Source organism: Monomorium pharaonis, chromosome 4, assembly GCF_013373865.1.
Source record: "Monomorium pharaonis isolate MP-MQ-018 chromosome 4, ASM1337386v2, whole genome shotgun sequence".
Taxonomy (NCBI): Eukaryota; Metazoa; Arthropoda; class Insecta; order Hymenoptera; family Formicidae; genus Monomorium; species Monomorium pharaonis.
The window spans coordinates 13,894,466-13,916,651 of record NC_050470.1 but is presented as its reverse complement, the minus strand read 5'-3'; the positions used below and the strand labels follow the sequence as shown (position 1 = coordinate 13,916,651).

At 38.7% G+C, this 22,186-nt stretch overlaps 4 protein-coding genes and 1 long non-coding RNA gene across 5 annotated transcripts; 3 read left to right on the top strand and 2 right to left on the bottom strand.

Annotated features, from left to right (window-relative positions):
- Window positions 1-1,356: 1,356 nt before the first annotated feature.
- On the top strand, window positions 1,357-5,712 carry LOC118645328. The gene is made up of 5 exons (XM_036286200.1): window positions 1,357-1,630; window positions 1,972-3,052; window positions 3,138-3,767; window positions 3,915-5,303; window positions 5,427-5,712. The coding sequence occupies exons 1-5, from the start codon at window positions 1,357-1,359 to the stop codon at window positions 5,710-5,712; spliced, it is 3,660 nt and encodes a 1,219-aa protein (XP_036142093.1).
- A 306-nt stretch (window positions 5,713-6,018) lies between these two features.
- LOC118645054 lies at window positions 6,019-7,549 on the bottom strand. Its single transcript, XM_036285372.1, has one exon. The coding sequence runs from the start codon at window positions 7,531-7,533 to the stop codon at window positions 6,217-6,219; it is 1,317 nt and encodes a 438-aa protein (XP_036141265.1). The 5' UTR covers window positions 7,534-7,549; the 3' UTR covers window positions 6,019-6,216.
- Window positions 7,550-14,094: 6,545 nt separating this feature from the next.
- On the top strand, window positions 14,095-15,294 carry LOC118645327. Its single transcript, XM_036286198.1, has one exon. It carries the CDS (start codon window positions 14,095-14,097, stop codon window positions 15,292-15,294), a length of 1,200 nt encoding a protein of 399 aa, XP_036142091.1.
- Window positions 15,295-16,026: 732 nt separating this feature from the next.
- On the bottom strand, window positions 16,027-17,574 carry LOC118645057. Its single transcript, XM_036285382.1, has 2 exons — window positions 16,731-17,574; window positions 16,027-16,626 (listed from the first exon to the last, which is right to left on the bottom strand). Exons 1-2 carry the CDS (start codon window positions 16,775-16,777, stop codon window positions 16,044-16,046), a joined length of 630 nt encoding a protein of 209 aa, XP_036141275.1. The 5' UTR covers window positions 16,778-17,574; the 3' UTR covers window positions 16,027-16,043.
- A 2,213-nt stretch (window positions 17,575-19,787) lies between these two features.
- Window positions 19,788-21,412, top strand: LOC118645063. Its single transcript, XR_004962819.1, has 3 exons — window positions 19,788-20,877; window positions 20,971-21,133; window positions 21,218-21,412. It is a non-coding gene; the product is annotated as an uncharacterized LOC118645063 (long non-coding RNA).
- The last annotated feature ends 774 nt before the right edge of the window (window positions 21,413-22,186 follow it).

The window sequence follows — 22,186 nt, the reverse complement described above, 5'->3', positions numbered from 1 at the left end:
CAGTACAAACTTTTATGTAAACAACATGCTAGTTGTAACCTGATATAAACAAATACCAGTCGATAACCGTTTATCGGTATGAGCATTTATGTAATCTCAGTTGTAATCTGATATAAACAATTACTTAAATCTTTCTAAGTAAAACTATATGCGAGCTGCAACCTGATATAAACAATTAGACCCTGCGGCTAAGGGTAGGTATAAACAATTTTTATCTATGGGTTTTTCTGTCACTTATCAGTATAAACATTTTTAAGTAAAATAATATGCGAGTTGCAACCTGATATAAACAATTAAAAATTTCTAAGAATATTTATTGCACGGAGCGCCGAATCGTCGGCAGCTGATAAATTTATTTGGTAGCTCTTGGAAGCTAAAAAAACAAATAACGTTAACCATATCCGGTAGCTGCTTGTTATAAACAAATTTTTTATCTCACGGAGCGCCGAACCGTCGGCAGCTTAAATTTCTAGATAATGAATCGGCAGTGAGCACCGGTAGCTAAAGTATTTAAACATTTGATCGACATTTATCACCCGACAGCTCTAAGCGGCTATTTATGCATAACTATAAACAAATGTATGAGACAAAGGGCTAAGGGTGAAATATAATTGGTCTGGAAGAGCACGGTGCCACAGTAAGCGTGAAGTCTTCAACCTGAACGAATCAAAGTCTTGTGAATTAATTTCTAAGTATCGTGAAATTTATAACTTGAAGAATGGCTAATCAGTTAAATAAAGTGGAAATTATAGATATCGCGGACGATACAGAAATTATAGATATCGCGGACGATACAGAAATTGTGGATATCGCGGACGATATAGAAATTGTGAATATCGCGGACGATATAGAAATTGTGAATATCGCGGACGATATAGAAATTGTGAATATCGCGGACGATAAAGAAGATATTGATATTGCAGGCAGTGATTACGAAAACTCCAACGATGAAGATATGATAGTGATTGATGATTTCGAAAATTTCTACGAGGATGATGAAGACAGCTTAGTATCCGATGCTAGTGATTCTACGAGCTATTCCATTGATGTTGTCGATCGCGTGGAAAAATGTGTTTCACACGAAGATTTTCTTAACTTGAACGAGCGTTCCGAACATTGCGCATTATTTTTCTTTTATTCTACGGGTGGTGCTCTAGCTCTCTGTGCCGAGTGTATGATTGACATGTGGGACATTAGAAAAGGCATGAGTGCTGTTAGGGAGCATCAAACGGATCGGCTAGAAAATTTGGATCATAGGGCTTGCTCGAATTGCCGTCAATCCATGTACGTGATAATTCCGCGCAACATGTGCCCAGTGTGCGGCTTGTAAAGACTTTAAATACATAACCGTACAACATGGATCAGGAGGACATTGAAGATATCAAATATGTTCTTAACAATAAACGAATATCACCAGTGCAATTTATACGCGATCGAGAACTTGGTATACGTGGAACGCTTGAACGCGTTGCGATACATAGAGTGTATATAAAGAATGAATCTATTTATCCCTGGCCTTATCACGTGAGACAGGAAATATATACCATGGCATTGAATCAGTGTCCGAATGATGAAATCGCTAAAAAGATGCTACGTGAATACGATACTATGTACATTAAAATTCCTGCTGGTATTGGAAGGTGTATCAAATTGTTGATAAATAATATGGTTAAAGTGTTCTTAAAAAATCCTAAAATAACAAATATGCTGCGCACGTATGATGATTTTTTTAATGCATGCAATCGTTATGCTTATAAAGACAATGAGAATAATGATCATTTTGGGATCATGATGAGAACCTCTGTTTACATTCTGCATGAAAAAGAATGCAAAAAAATGCACTATGAAGTGCAAGATTCGGTGCGACGCTGCAAATCATGTAGACGTGTCACGTGCAAGTGCTCCGTTGAAGAATGTAACGTGATTTAAAAAGTGCGAAAAGACGCTAAAACATGGAACAATTCGATTTAGAGGAACGCGAGCTCTTGGAGCAAGCGAACAGAGTCGTTACTTTGGGCGAGTGTTTTACGTGGTTGCAGCGATGTGATGAGTGTGTACAACGGCTCGAGGAACATAGCCGCGTCAAGCGTCCTCGGCTCGCCGTCGGATATAAACAATCGTTGGTGGCGAGAATCGCGCGACTCGAGGGTGAAAAGACAAGATTACAAAGATGTTTCGTGCACGTCGGCGGTGATTACGCGAGTGATAACGCGGAAAGACTCGTGTGGCGCGAGATAGATACCGCGTTTGAGAATCGCGTGCTGACCGGTGCGGTTATCAATACTAACTATATCGAGCCGCGACAATTTCTCGAAGACGCCGGGGGTATAGTGCTCGAGCGTGTGCGGGGCGCTCTACAAAAACACAACTGTGTAAAAGTAAACACCGCGTTCAACGGTGTATTTGTGACTGGTGAAAAAAGCGCTAATAAGAGTATCACCACAAAAAATTGTGAACTCTTTCAAACGTTGGATTTAGACCAATGGTACGAGCGGTGTGTCATCGAGCCCACGTTAGCGTCACTTGAAGAGTTTCAAGAACGCGATAGCGGGTGGGCGCTTTCACGAATTCTCAATTTAACTGTAAACGTGAACAAATATAATCCTCTACACGCGGGATGTTACGTAACATTGCCGCGAGAAATAATGTTGAAAAAAGCAGTTGTGAACATTAAATCGAAGGACAATGCGTGCTTTGCATGGTCAGTGATCGCCGCTCTATATCCTACAAAGAAACATAGTGATAGAATGTCATTGTACCCTCATTATACGACAGTCTTAAAGTTCGACGACATCAAGTTTCCCGTTATATTAAAAGACATTGGGAAATTTGAGAGACTCAACGATGTGTCGGTCAACGTGTACGGGATCGAAGAGGATAAAATTTTTCCACTACGGCTCACGGATAACAAGAGGGAGAAGCATGTCAATCTTTTGTACGTGCAAGATCCGGGGGATAACAACGTGGGTCACTTCACATGGATCAAAAATCTGTCCCGCCTGGTGGGATCGCAATTGAGCAAACATGTATGCAAGAAATACATTTGCGATCGGTGAGTAATAATTCTTAATGAATGTGTTTATAAATTGTTTCAAATAACAGTAAAAAAAAATATTTTTTTCCTTTGTTATTTGCAGATGCCTACATTACTTCAGTTCCGATGAAAAGTTACAATCGCACAATGTGGACTGCCAAAAGTTGAATGACTGTGCTGTCGAACTACCAGATGAAAAAGATAAGTGGCTGAGCTTCCGTAACATACACAACAAGGAACGAGTGCCCTTCGTCGTATACGCCGATCTCGAATGTGTGCTGCGGAAGATGCAACCTGACACGGAGTCGACGACATACGCCTACCAACAACACGAGGTATATAGCATAGCGTATTATGTGCGATGTTCGTACGACGATACGTTATCCGTGTATCGGTTTCGTCGCGATCCCGATTGCGTGTTGTGGTTCGCTAAGCAACTTGAAGATTTAGCACATAACGTTAAGATTCGTTTATGCGCCAATGTCCCCATGGGGATGTTATCGAAAGAACAATTAGAGGCATACCGTAGCGCGACACATTGCCATATTTGCGAAAAACCGTTTGCGCCGGATGATAAGCGGGTGCGCGATCATTGCCATCTGACCGGTCGTTACCGCGGTCCCGCGCATTCGCTTTGCAACCTCTATTATCAAAATGTGCTATACATACCGGTAGTCTTCCATAATTTATCCGGATACGATTCTCATTTTATTATCAAGGAAATAGCCACAGCGTTCAAAGGAAAAATTGATTTATTACCCATCACGAAAGAAAAGTATATTTCTTTTACAAAGCATGTCATAAGTACCGCCGATAAATTAGACGCACATAATCACATAAAGTTAAGATTTATAGATTCATATAAATTTTTAAATGCTAGTCTTGAGAAATTAGCATCATTTCTGGATAAAGAAAATTTAAAAATTGTACGTTCCGAATTTTTACACTTATCCGACGCAGAATTTGATTTATTGACACGGAAAGGCGTATTTCCATACGAGTACATTGACCGCGTCGAAAAATTGGAAGACACATGTTTACCACCACTCGAATCCTTTTATAGTTCTCTGACCTCCAATACAGTATCCGAGAGCGATTACGCACACGCCGTCAACGTCTGGCATCGGTTCTCAATTCGAACGTTGGGTGAATATAGCGATCTATATCTGAAAACGGATGTCTTGTTGTTAGCTGACATTTTTGAAAATTTCCGCGATAAATGTTTAGAAAGTTACGGTCTCAATCCCGCGCATTATTACACTCTCCCCGGATACACGTGGGACGCTATGTTAAAATATACCGATATTACTTTTGAATTGCTTACGGACATAGACATGATAATGTTTATCGAACGCGGTATACGCGGTGGTCTGAGTCAATGTTCAGGCAGATACGCACAGGCTAACAACAAACATATGCAGACGTACGACCCATCGAAACCATCGTCGTACCTTATGTACTTTGACATTAATAATTTGTACGGCTGGGCGATGTGTCAGCCGTTACCCTACACTGAATTTCAATGGGTCGAAGACGTTTCAAATTTCGACGTGAACGCTATCGCTCCGGATTCACCCACGGGATACATTCTCGAGGTCGATCTCGAGTATCCTCGAGACCTTCACGATCGGCACACTGACCTACCTTTCTGCCCGACGCGCGATAAACCGCCCGGCAAGCGAGAATGTAAACTTCTCGCCACGCTCTACGATAAAAAGCGTTACATCATACATTACCGAAACTTACAGCAGTGTACGCGTCACGGTCTTTGTATCGCAAAGATACACCGCGTATTAAAATTCGCGCAATCTCCATGGCTATGTAAATACATAGAATTAAACACGCAATTCCGAACTCGCGCCAAAAATGATTTTGAAAAAAACTTGTATAAATTAATGAATAACGCGGTATTCGGGAAAACCATGGAGAATGTGCGTAATCACGTTGACGTTAAATTATTGACGAAATGGAAAGGTCGGTATGGTGTAGAGGCAATGATCGCGAAACCGAATTTTCATAGTCGTAGCATTTTTTCAGAGAATCTTATTGCCGTTGAACTAAAAAAACTCAAGATAAAATTCAATAAACCGATTTACGTAGGCATGTGCATTTTAGATATTTCTAAGACGTGTCTGTACGAATTTCATCACGAGTACATGCTACCTCTTTATCGCGACAAATGTAAAGTCATGTATACTGACACCGACAGTCTCGTATACCATGTCGAGTGCGATGATGTTTATGAGACGATGAAACGTGATATCGCTAGGTTCGACACGAGCGATTATCCGGTCGACAACGTGTACGGTATGCCTCTTAAAAATAAAAAAATACCGGGTCTAATGAAAGACGAAAACAATGGTGCGATAATGACCGAGTTTGTCGGACTTAGAGCAAAAATGTACGCGTTGAAGGTGGACGGGAAAAAAGACACCAAAAAAGCAAAAGGTGTAAAGAATAACGTAATAGCGCGAGCCATAACGTTCGAAGATTACACCCGCTGTTTGAGAGATGAGATCGAGATGACGCGTTGCCAGTCGTGTATACGATCCAAGTTACACGAAGTATACACGGTAGCCGAAACGAAAATTGCTCTAAGTCCGTACGACGACAAGAGATATCTCGTACCCGATTCAATCGAAACGTTACCGTGGGGACATTATCGGATACCCTTATAATATATAGTTGTATATATTTTATCTTTTGCGCATGATGTACTTTTAATTTACCATGTATTTTATATTTTACATATATTTATTAATTTTACATCTAGCGTTTCATATATTTTATAGTTTATATTTATTATTTTTTACATTTTACACTTATTTTATAATTTTACATTTAGCGCTTCATGTATTTTATATTATACACATATATTACATTTTATGTATTTTTTATGAACTTTTTTTTATACTATTGTAATTTGTATTTTATAGTACGCATTTTTTATGTTAATTTTCTATTAAAAAAATTAATACTAAGAATAATTAAAGTTGGTTACATTTTATAGTTTTACATTATACATTTTATAATACGTATTAATAAGAAAATGTATTAAGGATGATCAATGGATGGATAGGTAATAAAGAAGTCTCGTATATACTTATTATTAAAAAAAACTGTATTTTTATTTTTATAAATTTACATTACACTTTTATATGATTATAATAAAGAAAATATTCTTATATGACATTGTCTTTGTGAATCCACGAATTATGTGATCCATCGAATCCCAACCACTTGACGTAAACCTTGTCACCCTTCCTGCGCAATACTTTCTCCACGAGATACACGTCCGGGTGAGTCGCACGATGCAACTCGTGCTCGTAGAACGCTCCAACTATAGATGTTCCGCGATAATCCTCTAGTAAATAAGTTACGGGATTGGTATGCTGTACTTTAATAATTTTAAACACCTCGGTTGTCCAATTCGGTGTGTAACCCTTTTCAAAGACTGTCTTAAATTTGCTCACGCGTACAGAATCACCAACTTTAAATTTCGCTCGACCAGCAATCTTTATCGAACTGTACACCGTATTCAAGAGTCTTTCAGCCACAGCAGGGGTTACGTCGACGGGTCGCATACCGATAGTTCGGTGTTTCCGAGAGTTGTAATTTGACACGAGATCCGGTAACAGGTCAATCCACTTGTAATTGCCGTTGAGTGTAAACTTCTTCCACATGTCGTTTTTCAGCGTACGGTTAAACCGTTCGACGACCGATGCCTTCATTACCGAGTACGTTGAATAATGATTGATATCATGTTTTTTCAATATTTTCTGCACATCGGCATTGTAAAACTCTTTTCCCTTATCAGTCTGTAAATTTTTCGGGCATCTTGCGCTCTCTCGAATTATCTCGACGATAGCATCAGCTGTATCGCTTCCACCCTTGCTCTTGAGCGGAACGGCCCACGCGTGCTTGCTCAACACATCGATGACGGTGAGTATGTAGTGATAGCCTTTGTTGAAACGTGAGTACGGAATCATCTCGACGATATCAGCCTGCCATAGATCGTCGTAGCCTCGAACTATGACGTGTCTTTGTTGAAAACTTCTTCTCGCCGGAGCATGCAGTTCCTCGACGAGTCGTCGCCTTTCGGAACTAATATTGGATTTCGGTGGTTTCATGGATCGCATACCGATCGTTCCTGTTTTTTCTATTCCGTTTCCATTCTTTGTCTGTTCTGTTCCTGTTTTTTTCTGTTCCGTTTCTGTTCCGTTTCTGTTCTTTTCCTGTTTTTTCTGTTCTGTTTCTGTTCTTTCCCTGTTCTGTTCCCGTTTTTTTCTGTTCCGTACCCGTTCTGTATCCGTTCCGTTCCTGTTTTTTTCTGTTCCGTTTCCGTTCTTTTCCTGTTTTTTCTGTTTTGTTTCTGTTCTTTCCCTGTTCTGTTCCCGTTTTTTTCTGTTCCGTACCCGTTCTGTATCCGTTCCGTTCCTGTTTTTTTCTGTTCCGTTTCCGTTCTGTACCCGTTCCATTCCTGTTTTTTTCTGTTCCATTATGTTCCGTTTCTGTTCTTTTTCCGTTCTGATACTGTTTTTTTCTGTTCGGTTTCTGTTCTGTACCCGTTCTTTCGCGTTCGTTTCACGTTTGAATTATCTTTTATCACTGCTTTCTATCGTCTTTCAGCAGTGGTTCTTTGTCTTCCGGTCTTACCGATCGATCAGACAATCGTTCGTAACTATTCCTGACTTGATTTACAACCGTTCGGTAACCGTCCGACAATCGTTCCCGAGTCGTTTGATAGCGATCCTGCACCGTTCGATAGCTATCCGACAACCGTTCCTGAACCGTCCGCTGTTGATTCAGGAACCGCTCAAAATTATTCGTTAAACGTTCGTAACCGTCTTTTCGCCGTTCGTTATTACTCATTGTTTTTAATCTTGATACGATATGGGTGACATCGATCAATCGACTGACACGTTTCGCGATTACGCAGATTAATTTATAATAAGACCCGCTTCGCGAAGTTCTTCGATGATGGACAGAATCTCGTTGTCGTGCGCGTTGTGACCGGCTCGACGCGATGCTTCGAGTAACCGCAGACGATCTACCAGTTCATTGGGATTGTCCCAGTGCACGTAATCGATCGCGTTATCATTTAACGTCATAGCGTGAGGTAATCCCTTTCCAGATTTCTTCGTTTTCGGCGTAGGTTCGATCGACATTAACGGTGCGATCAGGTGTTTGTACTTGTATCCTCTGTTGCTTCGTAATTGACTGTCCTTGGTGTAATTGCGTCTATGCACGTTTGTAGCAAACAATATGCTTTTGTACTTTTGTAAATCATCATCTGTGTAGATGTCATCGGCGGGGATTTTCTTGAAGATCAATTCGTAAAGACCAGGTGTACCAGCGTAACGTACATTGTCGATAATTATATTATCCTCGTTGTCCACATCGAAATGTTTATTACCGAGCATCATTCCATTATTCTCAAGACGAACACCGTATATATTGTCTATGTCTACATCGCTCTCTCGGTTACCGCTCAGGACAGTCACGACATATTTTTGACTCAGCGGACCAAATTGAGCTTGCAATGCTTTTCGTCCTTGCGACGTCTGTAATTGATTTCGAACAATCGTCGCAAGCGAGTCATCCGTCGTTTCGAAAACATTCTCAAGCGATTCTATCGGTTGTACGGTTGTAGGACGCGGTGTAGAGGTTATCATTGGTACGTCGTTTGAAATTTGTAAATGATTAGATTTTTGCGGTGTTGCAGAGATATCGAACGAGACGTTCGACCGTTTTTTCTTACTGGCATATTCTTCCCCCTCTTCCTTCTCACGTTTACGGGTGAACGAAACGTTACCGATCGGCTCCTCTTTTATCGCGCGTACGCCGGAATTGTCAATAATCTTTTGCAGCGGTTTGATCAACGGTTCAAAGTGTCTCTTAGTCACGATATCCTCTTCGATCCTGCCGGTTTTTAGAGCACGATGTTTCTTTCGAATCGATTCGCTCGTTTTTTCAATTTCTCTCGCGATTTTCTCGCGCTCACGCATATCTTTGTTTTCAGCCATGTTAACAGAGAGTGTTGATCGCACGTTTCACCCCGACAAGGTATCAATAACGACTAACTGTTTCGCGGTATTGCAAACTCGTTAAATCCTCTTCTGTATCGCCCGTTAGCAAGTGCACTGTCCTTGTCTATCATCAAAAATCCATAATCACGCTGCCAACAATCGCGACATAATTCACTAAAGTCATCATACGACATGTCGGTGTTTACATGATCGTTGTACACATGTTTCAAGTTGGTACCGTCCTGCTTAAAGAGGATCAGCAGGTTGGCGTTATCGCGTATAAGATGTTTAGGTATTCTCGCGTACGACTGACAGAGATAAAAACAGTCGACGTTCGAGTGTCTACCCATTGAAAAATATTCTCTCACGACATCCTGCTTATCGCAAGCAACGTCATCGAAGACGAAAATCGAGTTTGGACGCGCCTCGCTCGGTGGAATGACGTCACTGTTATTGGAGAACGTAAAGTAACCGATCTCGTCCATCGACGACAACAAATTCTCCAGATATCGATATTTCGGCTGTTGTAGCGATTTCGAGTACACGTACACGTTCTCGAAATGTACACCGTGTGGACATTCCAACAAATTTATCAGAACGTTGGTTTTACCGCAGTTCGACGGACCGCAAATGATGGCGCGTATAGTATTCGGCAGCATCGCACCATGCTTACGCCTCACCCCGCCGTCTCCCATCGATTGTAATTTATCGTCGTAATTCGTTACGCAAATCGTCAAAGGTTGTCGCACGAATCTCATGTTTTCCGAATCTGATTACACATCGGAATCGAACGTCCTATTTATAGGTGTGTGAGTGCGGTGTACGATCTATGGAAATACGCCTTTGTATGTTTGCACATGCGTGATAGAGGTGTGTGCGTGTGTTTGTGAATGCAGCGCACGGAGAAAGAAACGTATGCGCGCGTCGTGTGTGCTAGAGAGGCGCTTGATAGAGAAAGACGTGTGTGTGTGTGTGTGTGTGTGTGTGTGTGTGTGTGTGTGTGTGTGTGTGTGTGTGTGTGTGTGTGTGTGTGTGTGTGTGTGTGTGTGTGTGTGTGTGTGTGTGTGTGTGTGTGTGTGTGTGTGTGTGTGTGTGTGTGTGTGTGTGTGCTAAAAAAGGCACTTACGCATGTGTATACGTAACAGAGAAGACGGTTACACGTGTATGCGTGCTAGAGAAGGCATGAGTATGTGCGCGTATGTGTGAACACAGCGTGTAGAGAAAGAAGCGTATCGATGGTCGCGTGCTAGAGAAAGCGTGAGTATGTGTGCGTATGTGTGAACACAGCGTGTAGAGAAAGAATATCGACATCAACGGTGCGACATCGCATATCGACGGTCGCGTGCTAGAGGTGTGTGTGCGTGCGTGTGTGCGTGCGCGAGTGTGTGTAAACGCAGTGTATGGAGAAAAGGAATGTATCGACGGTCGTGTGATGAAGAAAACATGCAGGATTGAGGGGTGATTAAAAAAAGATACGCGATATATCTATTATATATATATATATATATTTAAAATATTAATAATAGAATTATAATGTATCGACAGTCGTGTGATGAGGAAAGCATGCAGGATTGAGGGGTGATTAAAAAAGATACGCGATATATCTATTATATATATATATTTAAAATATTAATAATAGAATTATAAACTGTATAAAATAATTATAAAACTAAAAAAAGAAATTGTATAATACATTTTTTAAATACTACATATAATTATATCTAAATATAATCATAAAATATATCTAAAATAATATAAAATCTAAAATATAAAAAGTACTATATAACTATAAAAAATATATATATTTTTTAATTTCTATAAAAAAAATGTATTTTCTATTTGATCTAAAACGTAATTTGCGTAACCATTATAATCCCAGTTTTCCGGGTTTTTTTGCTTTTCCACCACCTCCATTCCGAATAAATATCGTAAGTCAAAAATATCTTCGTAATTGTAATCGTTGTCATCTTCAATATCCCCCCATATCCAGTCATGATATTTTCGATCTATCCGGCGGCTGCACTGCACCCGCAATCGGTGCTGTTGAATGTTTACGTGCTGCGGAATGGATATCTCGGTTCTTAATATTACGTTGCCGGAACACATGCACTAAAACAAGCACAAAGTATATTATTTAATTATTTATTAAAAATACGCAATATATACGTTGAAATATAAAAAATGGTACTTACAATGATTGCAGGCAAATCGATGTATGCAGCCGGGTCTAATGCGGGAAAAGTTGTTGGATGGCGATGAGCCGTGCGCACCGCCTGCCGGCTATGGATATATATATATCCTATAGCCGGGAAACTTTTTGGAAGTGCTATATGCACCTCTTCCTCACAGCAAAGGCACTGCAAAAATGAATTAATATTAATATAAATTAATCTAAATGATATAAATTAATATAAATTAATCTAAATGATATAAATTAATATAAATAATGTAAAAATAGGTAAGAAGTACTTACAACCAGTGCCATTGTTTCGGAATTGTAAAAGTCCATTGTGTCTTCGCAAAACTTCAGACTGAACTGACGGTCAGTCCGACTTCGAAGGCTACTGTTTATGATTTTGGTACTTATCATCCCCACGCTGTGGAGATGTCACTTGAGCCTATCGTCGATGCTCGAGTAAACTATAGCCCTGTGACGTTTCACTCATGGCTTGAAAACTATTTTTTCATAATAGTACTCGCACAGTTTTTTAAAGCAAATAATAAAAGAATTACTAGGAAACAAAAACCTCGCAGGAACCACTATTTATAGGCATGCAAAATCGCGCATCGCTCAGTAGCAAACATGTATCTCATACTATCACATCCCTCCAATATTATAAATTTGAGCGCTGAACAGTTACAATTCGTACCAAAGATCGTTCTGTTACGCGAGTGCGCCAACTATATCGAACACGTGTGGGACAAGCTCCCGGAATATATAAAGACTGATTTCGAAGTTCAACAATATCGTCGCTGCAACGAGCATTATAATCAGCCGTGGCAGCAAACGCACATCGACGGACCCGCGCCGTTGATCAAGAATTGTACCGAATGCCAGTTGTCGCAAAGGTAAAAAGCGGCTGCGGTCATCTTTTGAATCGCGCGATAAACGCGCTTCCATTCGAGCTACATATCCCCGGTTATCAATTTTGCGGACCGGGAACGCACTTGGAAAAACGATTAGCTAGAGGCGATAGGGGTATAAATCCGCTGGACGCGGCGTGCCGCGAACACGACATTGCGTATTCTCGCAGCAACGAGCTCGCCGACAGACACGTGGCGGACGAGATACTCGCCACGAAAGCACAAACACGCGTAATCGCGAAAGACTCGGCTCTCGGAGAAAGAGCAGCCGCCGCTGCCGTCTGGGCAGCCATGAAAGCCAAGACAAAGATAGGTATGGGCATGAAGAAGAAAAAAAAGGTAACGAAAAAAAAACGTATACTTCCGACAGCGAGACGAGGCGGCATGTTACCAATTTTACCGATATTGGGCGCGCTCGGATCATTGATCGGCGGCGCGGCCGGTGTGACAAAGGTGGTAAACGACAGCAAAGCTGCGCGACGTCAGCTCGAGGAGCTGCAACGTCACAATCGCGCGATGGAAGGGCGCGGAGTATATCTCGCCCCGTACAGAGGCGGACGAGGGCTGTACCTCGCCCCGTACAAGTACGGAAAAGGTGTAAAAGCGAAACGAAAAAATATGTCAAAGAGGCGTTAAAAATACCCGCAGGTGTGACGACGAACGTGCAACTACATCAATTGGCAAAACGATTGTGTATCCCGTATTTCAGAGGAGTGTTTATGCGTAACGCGCTACCGACGAGCGGTGCGCGTCAAAACGAGAGCGGTATCGTAAATCTAGACGATGCGGAGGGCCCCGGTACTCACTGGGTAGCGTACGCAAAGAGGAGAAATCACATGGCGTATTTCGACAGTTTCGGCAATCTGCGGCCACCCAGAGAACTCGTACGATATTTTGGGGACGATGTGACAAAGATAGAGTACAATCGAACGTCGTATCAAACTTACGATCAAAGGAATTGCGGACAACTTTGTCTGCTATTTTTACACTCGATTTAAAGACCGACGTTGCGCTGTTTAATCTCAGTATTCGTTCAAACATGTCGCTGACATTTACGCTGAGCGGCAAGAGCAGCATTCTCGCGGCAAGCTACTCTCCGGCTATAGATTTGAGCGACGACGATTACGAGCTCGGTTTAGCGATCTTTGAAACATATAACACGATACCGAACGTGAATGCTTCAAACAATAAATTTTACTTTGGCAAAGACAACGCGGAGATTACGATTCCCGAGGGATCGTACGAGTTGCATGCCATTAATGAGTTTTTGAAACGTGAGATTTCGCAAATACGTCCGCGACGTGACGTCGCGGCTGAAGATAGTAATGGTGGAGATAAAGATCCGATTACGATCCGCGCAAACTATAATACGATGAGATGCGAGATCAGATGCGCACACAAAATAAATTTTGGCAAACCAAACAACATCGGCTCGCTCCTGGGATTCACATCGAAGCGTATACTAGAACCGCGAATATGGCATGAGTCGGACGTGTCAATCAACATAATGAACGTAAACATTATCCGCGTAGAGTGTAACGTGACCGCGGGCGCGTACAGCAACGACAAAAGCGTGCACGCGATACATGAATTTTCACCGAACGTTCCACCTGGATATAAGATCTCGGAAAGACCGTCGCAGATCATTTACCTGCCGATCATCGTGCGGAGCGTTACGAATCTGACGATACGCGTGGTTGACCAGAACGGACGATTGCTTGATTTTCGAGGAGAAGAAATTACCGTCAGATTGCATGTGCGACGACAGCTGCAACGATAACGCGAACGTGAGATGCTCGTACTACACGCGTCGGAACGCGCCAGAAAAATAAACATCTTTACGACGAAAACACCAACGTTACAGCAGTCATCTGACTGTTCCAAGGAAAAGAGGCTCACCGCGTCGAACGTTGAATATCTACAATCTCTGGGATTTGCGGTGCGACAATGACGGATATTTTAAATATCGAGGACGAGCCGATCTTTGACGATCGCATCGTCAAGATCGAGACTCACACGTACAATCCGTTCGCCAACACGACGTTCGAATACAATGATGAGATAAGAATTCCTATACAACAACAGGATCTTTACACGTTACCGCACGAAAGTTTTCTATACATTGAAGGAAAACTTATAATAAAGAAACCAGTTGCGGGATCTGATGTGACATTGGCAAATAATTGCGTCGCGTTCATGTTCGATGAGATTCGATACGAGCTCGACGGTGTGGAAATTGATCGAAACAGAAACGTCGGAATAACCAGCACCCTCAAGAACTATGTAACTATGTCGGCCGCCAGAAGCGTAATCGCGAGGAACGCCGGCTGGGATCCGTGGAATCCTCCGAACGGATACTTTAATTTTTGCGTACCGCTCAACATGCTGTTGGGATTTTGTGAAGATTACAGACGCGTGGTGATCAACGCTCGCCATGAGCTGATTTTAATACGCGCGCGTAACGATAACAATTGTCTGATGGGAAGTTCAGAATTGGAGCCAAAGATTGAATTACTCAAAGTTCAGTGGCGAATGCCGCACGTGTTACTGAACGAAATAAATAAACTGTCGATGCTGCGTGCTCTGGAAAGCGGGCGATACCTCAGCATGGCATTTCGCTCTTGGGATTTGTACCAGTATCCTTTATTGCAAAGCACAACCAAACATTCGTGGGCCATCAAGACCGCTACTCAGCTTGAGAAGCCTCGATACGTCGTTTTCGCTCTGCAGGCTGGTCGGAAGAATATCATGTCTGAAAACATGAGCCGATTCGATCATTGCAAATTAATCAACGCAAAACTCTATTTAAACTCGGAATGTTATCCGTACGATGATCTGAATCTGGATTTCGATAAAAATAAATGGTCGATTCTGTACGAGACGTATGCACATTTCTGTAAAAACTATTACGGATATGATTATCTCGAGCCGAATCAATCCGTCACCACGTTTCGACATAATGGTCCATTCGTGATTATCGATTGCTCTCGACAAAACGAATCGATTAAGAGCGCAACCGTGGACGTACGCTTAGAATTTGAATGCAGAGAAAATGTACCCGCGAACACTACAGCGTACTGTCTCATTATACACGATCGTGTGATTCAGTACAACCCGTTGACCAACGTTGTGCGCAAAATTACCTAAGTGCGGCGCCACTTTTTCTCCAAAACAATATCAGAATGATATAAAAATTTATAACGCGTCGAGACGGATCACAGTATTCTCAACGACATCTGTCATGTCTGTACCAACGTTCGTGGACCTGCAAGGTTTCATCGTTGGTGGAGAATTTATCGTTAAGGAATTTGCCTCTCTCAAAGATGGATTTGAACTCACCCACTACATATTTACACCCACCTATCCATGGGAATACCTTACCAAGGCAGAAAGACGTCAGGTGGCGTGGTTGAAAGTGAATCATCGCGGAATATCATGGGAGGATGGATTGATTCCGCACAGCATGGCTAGAGATTTAATTACCAAGGCAGTGATGGGTACAACTGCAACCGATGATGAAATTGTCGTGTACGTAAAGGGATGTGAGAAACGAGAATGGCTGCATGACTTACTCCTGGACGAGGCGAAAGAGGAAGCTAATGTCGAAAATATCGAAGTGCATTACGAAGACATAAAACCTCTAAATAAGTTGGACATTACGTACACCTTACGTTGTCGAAATCATGTTAACAACTGCGCTTTACAAAATGTATTTAAACTGTTTAACTGGTGGTCTAGCAATAAAAAATAATTTTTTTATGTGTTGTGCATTTTTTTTATATTTCCATTACCCCCGTTTATATTTCCTCTTCTCCGTTTTATTAATTAAAATAGTTTTTTAAGTTAGGATAATTGATAGAAAAAAATAATTCTAAAACGTTTATAGAAATACATATTTATTTATTATTCAAAGCATCATATACAATATTGTCTGATGCATAAACCATTAGTTCGCAGTCTACGAGCGAAGTTTTTACACATATTTCATCTAATAGCTTTACAGCATCGCACTTATTATTAATATTATTTCGCTGCAAGCAGTTTACAAATCGATTATATTTTTCTTTCACTACAAACATATCCCGCGACAATTTAAAGTATACATTATTGATGACATCTTCAAGATTTAGTAAAAATTGCACGGTCAAAGGTTTCATATACAAGGCTTTGTTATTTAATGTAAATTTTACGACACTCCCGTTATGTAATTTGACGAGTTCTATAAGAAGATTATCAATCCACAGCGATGTAACAGTGGTTGACTGCAGGAGTCGCTCAATATCCATGCGTTTCTCGATCATTATTATCCATACGTCACGTGACAGCGGTATCTGATTGCCTTTGTTGTCACCAAGAATCATCTCCACAAAAGGTTCAAGTCCCACACTGACTCCGATATCCAAATATTTGTAGGCAGTGACGGTTAAAGCAAATCGCCTTCCCAGGATGCGAGGAGTATAGCGTGGCTGCGATAATGTTCTGTAAAAAGAATATATCAAGTTATAGAAAAATATAAAAAATATATAGGATTTAAATATATAGGATTTAAATATATAGATTTTTTTTTAATTAAAAATACTTACGATTTATCGCACCCATCATTCTGTTGGATCGGAACGTAATAGTTCATCTCGTACGGTTCTTTCTTCAGACACTTTACAATCTGACTTCCACCAATCAACTGCTGCGGTAACGTAGATGAAGCTTTACCGTTCGTATTCCACTAACTGACTGATGTAATAACGTTGTCGAGGGCTCTTTTTATGTCATTATCCCCTCCACAAAATATCTCATTTTTTTATCCCCCTCTACAAAATATCTAATTTTTATCCCCTCCACAAATATCTAATTTTTAACACGTTCACTGCCGATTCATTATCTAGAAATTTAAGGTGCCGACGGTTCGGCGCTCCGTGAGATAAAAAATTTGTTTATAACAAGCAGCTACCGGATATGGTTAACGTTATTTGTTTTTTTAGCTTCCAAGAGCTACCAAATAAATTTATCAGCTGCCGACGATTCGGCGCTCCGTGCAATAAATATTCTTAGAAATTTTTAATTGTTTATATCAGGTTGCAACTCGCATATTATTTTACTTAAAAATGTTTATACTGATAAGTGACAGAAAAACCCATAGATAAAAATTGTTTATACCTACCCTTAGCCGCAGGGTCTAATTGTTTATATCAGGTTGCAGCTCGCATATAGTTTTACTTAGAAAGATTTAAGTAATTGTTTATATCAGATTACAACTGAGATTACATAAATGCTCATACCGATAAACGGTTATCGACTGGTATTTGTTTATATCAGGTTACAACTAGCATGTTGTTTACATAAAAGTTTGTACTGATAAGCGGCTGGGATTTGTTTATATCAGGTTACAACTGAGTTTATATAAAAATGTTTATATCAGGTTACAACTGAGTTTATATAAAAATGTTTACACTGATAAGCCCCCCCCTCCCCCCGCAACGTCATACCCCCCGCGACGTCATACCCCCCCCCTGACGTCATACCCCCCCGTGACGTCATACCCCCTCCCCCCGTGACGTCATACCCCCGTGACGTCATACCCCTCCCCCCGTGACGTCATACCCCCCTCCCCCAAATACCCCCCCGCCCCTCACCCCCCCTGAGATCCCATGGGTCAGAACCACCCTTCTATTCCTACTGCTTCTGATTGCGACCAGTCCGATTAAAATTGGTACACTCAATTCTGAGATCTCGAGCTCTCTTGCGCAAAAAAGCTCACTTGAATTATTTTCCTTAGATTCACAATACACACACACGTAAAGCCAGTGTGCCGTTCAAGGGGCTTCACAATGTGCCTACATACAATTTTATAAAACTAAAATAAAATTATTTTGTAATGTAAGTGGTGAATATTGGTACGCGAAAGAAATATAATAAACTTGATAATCCTGAGATCTCGAGATTTCTTGCGCAAAAAAGTTCACTTGAGTTATTTTTTACAGATTTACATGTACACACACACACACACACACACACACACACACACACACACACACACACACACACACACACAAAGCCAATTTGTCGTTCAAGGGACTTCACAATGTGCCTGCACACAATTTTATAAAACCAAATTATATAAAAAATTATTTTATAATGTAACGCAAAAAAAGTCTAATAAGTTAATAAAAATGAAATAAATACATAACATAAACAAATACATGATATATATGTAAATGTCAAAAATATTAATAATAAAATATTAAAAATTAATAAAATTACAAGCTTCTAAATATTCAAGCTATAATTACAATTATATATGTATAATATATATTTATGTGTATATATATACGCATATACATATATACATGTGTGTGTGTGTGTGTGTGTGTGTGTGTGTGTGTGTGTGTGTGTGTGTGTGTGTGTGTGTGTGTGTGTGTGTGTGTGTGTGTGTGTGTGTGTGTGTGTGTGTGTGTGTGTGTGTGTGTGTGTGTGTGTGTGTGTGTGTGTGTGTGTGTGTGTGTGTGTGTGTAATGTAAGTAATAAATATTGGTACGCAAAAAATTTAATAAAAGTAATAAAAATAAAATAAATAAATAATAATAACTTAAACAAATAATATGCATAATATATATGTAATAAATGTCAAAAATATTGATTAAAACATTAATAAAATTACAAGACTATTTACAAAAAGGAGTGAAATTTCATCAAAAAGCCTTTAAAGGTAAAAAAGGTACGCCAAGTACATAATAAACAAGTGCTTTTCAAACTAAATTTGAGATCAATACAGTTAGTCAAAAAATTGGGCATGCCCGATTCGTTAAAACGCAATGACCCATCAATGTTATACAATATGAAAATTATTTGTACGAATAGAATAATAAAAAATAATAACCTATCAAAAACTTTACAAAGCTAAAAAAGATATGTCAAGTATATAAACGCATTCAAAAATGGTTCTTAAAACCATCGCACATGAATTTCCGTAACCATAAACATATAAGCTAAGAACCAATCAGGAAATAGCTAAAATAAAAACACTTTTATTATATAAATCGGATGTAAACGATCCATTAAGCTTATTTAGAAATCAATCAATTCAGTCGTTATTGAGAATCCGATAATTACGGTCTCCTCGCAAACGACGTCTCGCGTAAAAGAAGCACGATGGTGCCTCGCTGCGCGTACACTTGGCGCGAGGCACTACCGTGCCTCTTGATAGATCTGGGCAGCGATTATGTAACTTTTTCATTAAGGTGGAAACGTGAAAAGTAAAAAGTTTCATGTAACTGTCTCTTTCTATTGGTGTTGAATAGAAAGAGACAGTAGCTTGAAATTTTTCACTTTTCACGTTTTCGCCCTAAGGGAAAAATTACACGATCGATACCCTGAACACCTCAGTAACATTAGAAATAGCTGTAAACTTAAACATAAGATAAATTCCAATCGATTGAACTTTTTATTTACAAAGAATTGATAACACAGAAAAAAAAAGTAATATAGCCAATGACATATGTGATTGCGGGCTGCCAACTATAATAATAATATTTGCTATTAATGCAAGTACAATATTGATACTGCAATAGCATATATTATTGTATTTAGTATATCTGTAGTTGGCAGCCCGCAATAACATATCTTATTGAATATATTACTTTTTTTTCAGTGTATATGTGTATATGTACATGAGTGATTGCTACTAAAAAGTTGTGGCACATCTTTATTTTATTCGATTTATGGTCATTGCATTGAGATGTGTATACATACATATATCTGATTTATGTATAATAATTTAATATTTAATAATATTAAAGTACGTATATTTATATGTAATTTGAGTGATTGCGTAAACATTTTTTTATTATAATACGGATCTGTTTTGCACAAAAGTATAAATCTAATTATTAATGATTATTTCGAATACGGGTTCCACCTCAAACATCGATAAATTTATGTTCATTCGACGCGTTTTGACACGAAACGAAAGAATCTGGCAAAAAATGTGGCAGTCTGCTTCGTGAAACAAAATATTAATTGTTAAAGTTGATGACTTGACAAGTTATAAAATAACTAAAGCTTTAGTTATAATTGTTTGTAGTTTTGGTTAAAACAGAATATACTTTCTGCTTTAACCAATTATAAATACAAAAAGTACAATATATTTTGGTTAAAGTAAAGAATAATACTTTGCATTGAACTGTTTGTGCTTTTGTTTGAATTTATTTTGTCAGTATGACAGGTTTCATGACCTGTCAAGTGTCAACTTTAACAATTAATATATCTTGTTTCACAAGACAGACTGCCGCAGTTTTTTGCCAGATTCTTTCATTTCTTGTCAAAACGCGTCGACTGAGCATAATTTAATCGATATTGGAAGTGAAGTCCGTATTCTAAATAATTACTCCACTTATACATACATATGCTTTATAAAATACATGTTATATATTATATAACAATCTATATGTATTTTTTCATTTTTTTTAACTATTGTTATAGTTACTTATTAGTATCTGCGAATAGAAATGGAACGTGAATATGCGAAAACATTTTCAAATAACGATGAAGTTAACATTGCATTACAAAATAAAAATAACGAGAATATCAATATCATAGTCGATCCAGGAGATTCCTTATTAATCGATTTAGTGCGAAATTATTCTCATCTATACGATAAATCATCATTCAATTTTAAAGATTCAATAATGAAAAAAAATTCATGGAATGAAATTGGAAAAGTAATGAATTGTCCACGTAAGTAGAACTTTTTAAATAAAAATAATTTAATTGTTTTAAATATTTTAATTTTAAATATTATTTTATTGATGATTTTAATAATATTTTTAGCTACTGAATGCCAAACTCGATGAGTTAGATTAACAGAAAAATTCTCAAAAGAAAGAAGAGAAATTAAAGTTGAAAGTAGAAGTGAAAGTGAAGTATTCTATCGGAAAAGTTTTCCACTGTATGAAAATATGAAATTTTTGAATAATCATGTAAAACAAAGAAAGTATGTATTATAAAAAAATTGTAAGCTATAATTTTGAGCTTAACTTTTATTGTAATCTATTATTAATTTTTCTATTTATTACAGGACTATTACAAATATTTCACGAAATATAAGAGAAAATAAAGAAAATGTTCCTTCAAAATTGTCAACTTCGCTTAATTGAGAAAGAAATTTCGAAGAAAATTCGTCTCAATCTTCTACATTACAACATTTGAATCCGACATCGTCAAGCAATCTACCTCAATCTTCTACATTACAACATTTAATGAGTCCTACATCACCATCAAGGGAAGCGTCCCAGATGCGCACAGTAACAAACGGACACCACCAATCAGATTGCTGGGTTGATTAGGGTTAGAATGAATTTATAGAATTTGATTGGTGGTGTCCGTTTATTACTGTGCGCATCTGGGACTCACTCTCACCAAGCATACAGCAAAAATGTTACACACCAGTACAGAAAAATCACGTTACATCTAAGAAACGTAGATCAGAATCAGACAATATAGAAAAATCACTTTTGTCACTATCCAATACAATTGCAGATAAAATACAAAACTATGATAAAGATATTAAATCAGATATAAAGAAAGATGAAAAGGAGAATTCAGAAGATAAATTTTTAGATCTAATAGCTGCAGAAATAAAAAAACTTCCGGGAAACGAACGTAAAAAAAAGAAAAAGGACATAATTAATATTTTGTGGAATTAAAAAGGTATATAAGTAAAACTTTATGTTATAAATTACGCATTATATTTTTAAATATAACAAAATGTTTTTCTTTTACAGGTGATCTATTTTTTAAAAAAACCTAGTCTTATGTAGCCAACAGTTTTTTGGATGCATGCTGTATGGGTAGGCATTACAAAACAACATTAATACAAATATAATTTTTTCTTATGAATACAAATTAAATTTATTTCCCAATGTGATATAATGATAATGAAATGTGATAATTTGTTTTATGATTAAATAAGTTTGTTTTTATTATTCAATATGACATAATTATAAAAGGCGAGAATTTTTTTATAAGTACAAATAAAGTTTGTTTT

What these genes read in the sequence shown, in the direction of transcription:
- LOC118645057 (XM_036285382.1), bottom strand. Translation starts at nt 16,777, where the DNA reads ATGAACTATTACGTTCCGATCCAACAGAATGATGGGTGCGATAAATC. An exon ending in AATGATGGGTGCGATAAATC is followed by an intron (nt 16,627 to 16,730) that starts GTAAGTATTTTT and finishes TTCTTTTTACAG; the next exon opens with AACATTATCGCAGCCACGCT.
- LOC118645054 (XM_036285372.1), bottom strand. Translation starts at nt 7,533, where the DNA reads ATGGAACAGAAAAAAACAGGAATGGAACGGGTACAGAACGGAAACGGA.
- LOC118645328 (XM_036286200.1), top strand. Translation starts at nt 1,357, where the DNA reads ATGGATCAGGAGGACATTGAAGATATCAAATATGTTCTTAACAATAAA. An exon ending in AAGAAATACATTTGCGATCG is followed by an intron (nt 3,053 to 3,137) that starts GTGAGTAATAAT and finishes TGTTATTTGCAG; the next exon opens with ATGCCTACATTACTTCAGTT. An exon ending in ATCAAGGAAATAGCCACAGC is followed by an intron (nt 3,768 to 3,914) that starts GTTCAAAGGAAA and finishes TTTAAATGCTAG; the next exon opens with TCTTGAGAAATTAGCATCAT.
- LOC118645327 (XM_036286198.1), top strand. Translation starts at nt 14,095, where the DNA reads ATGACGGATATTTTAAATATCGAGGACGAGCCGATCTTTGACGATCGC.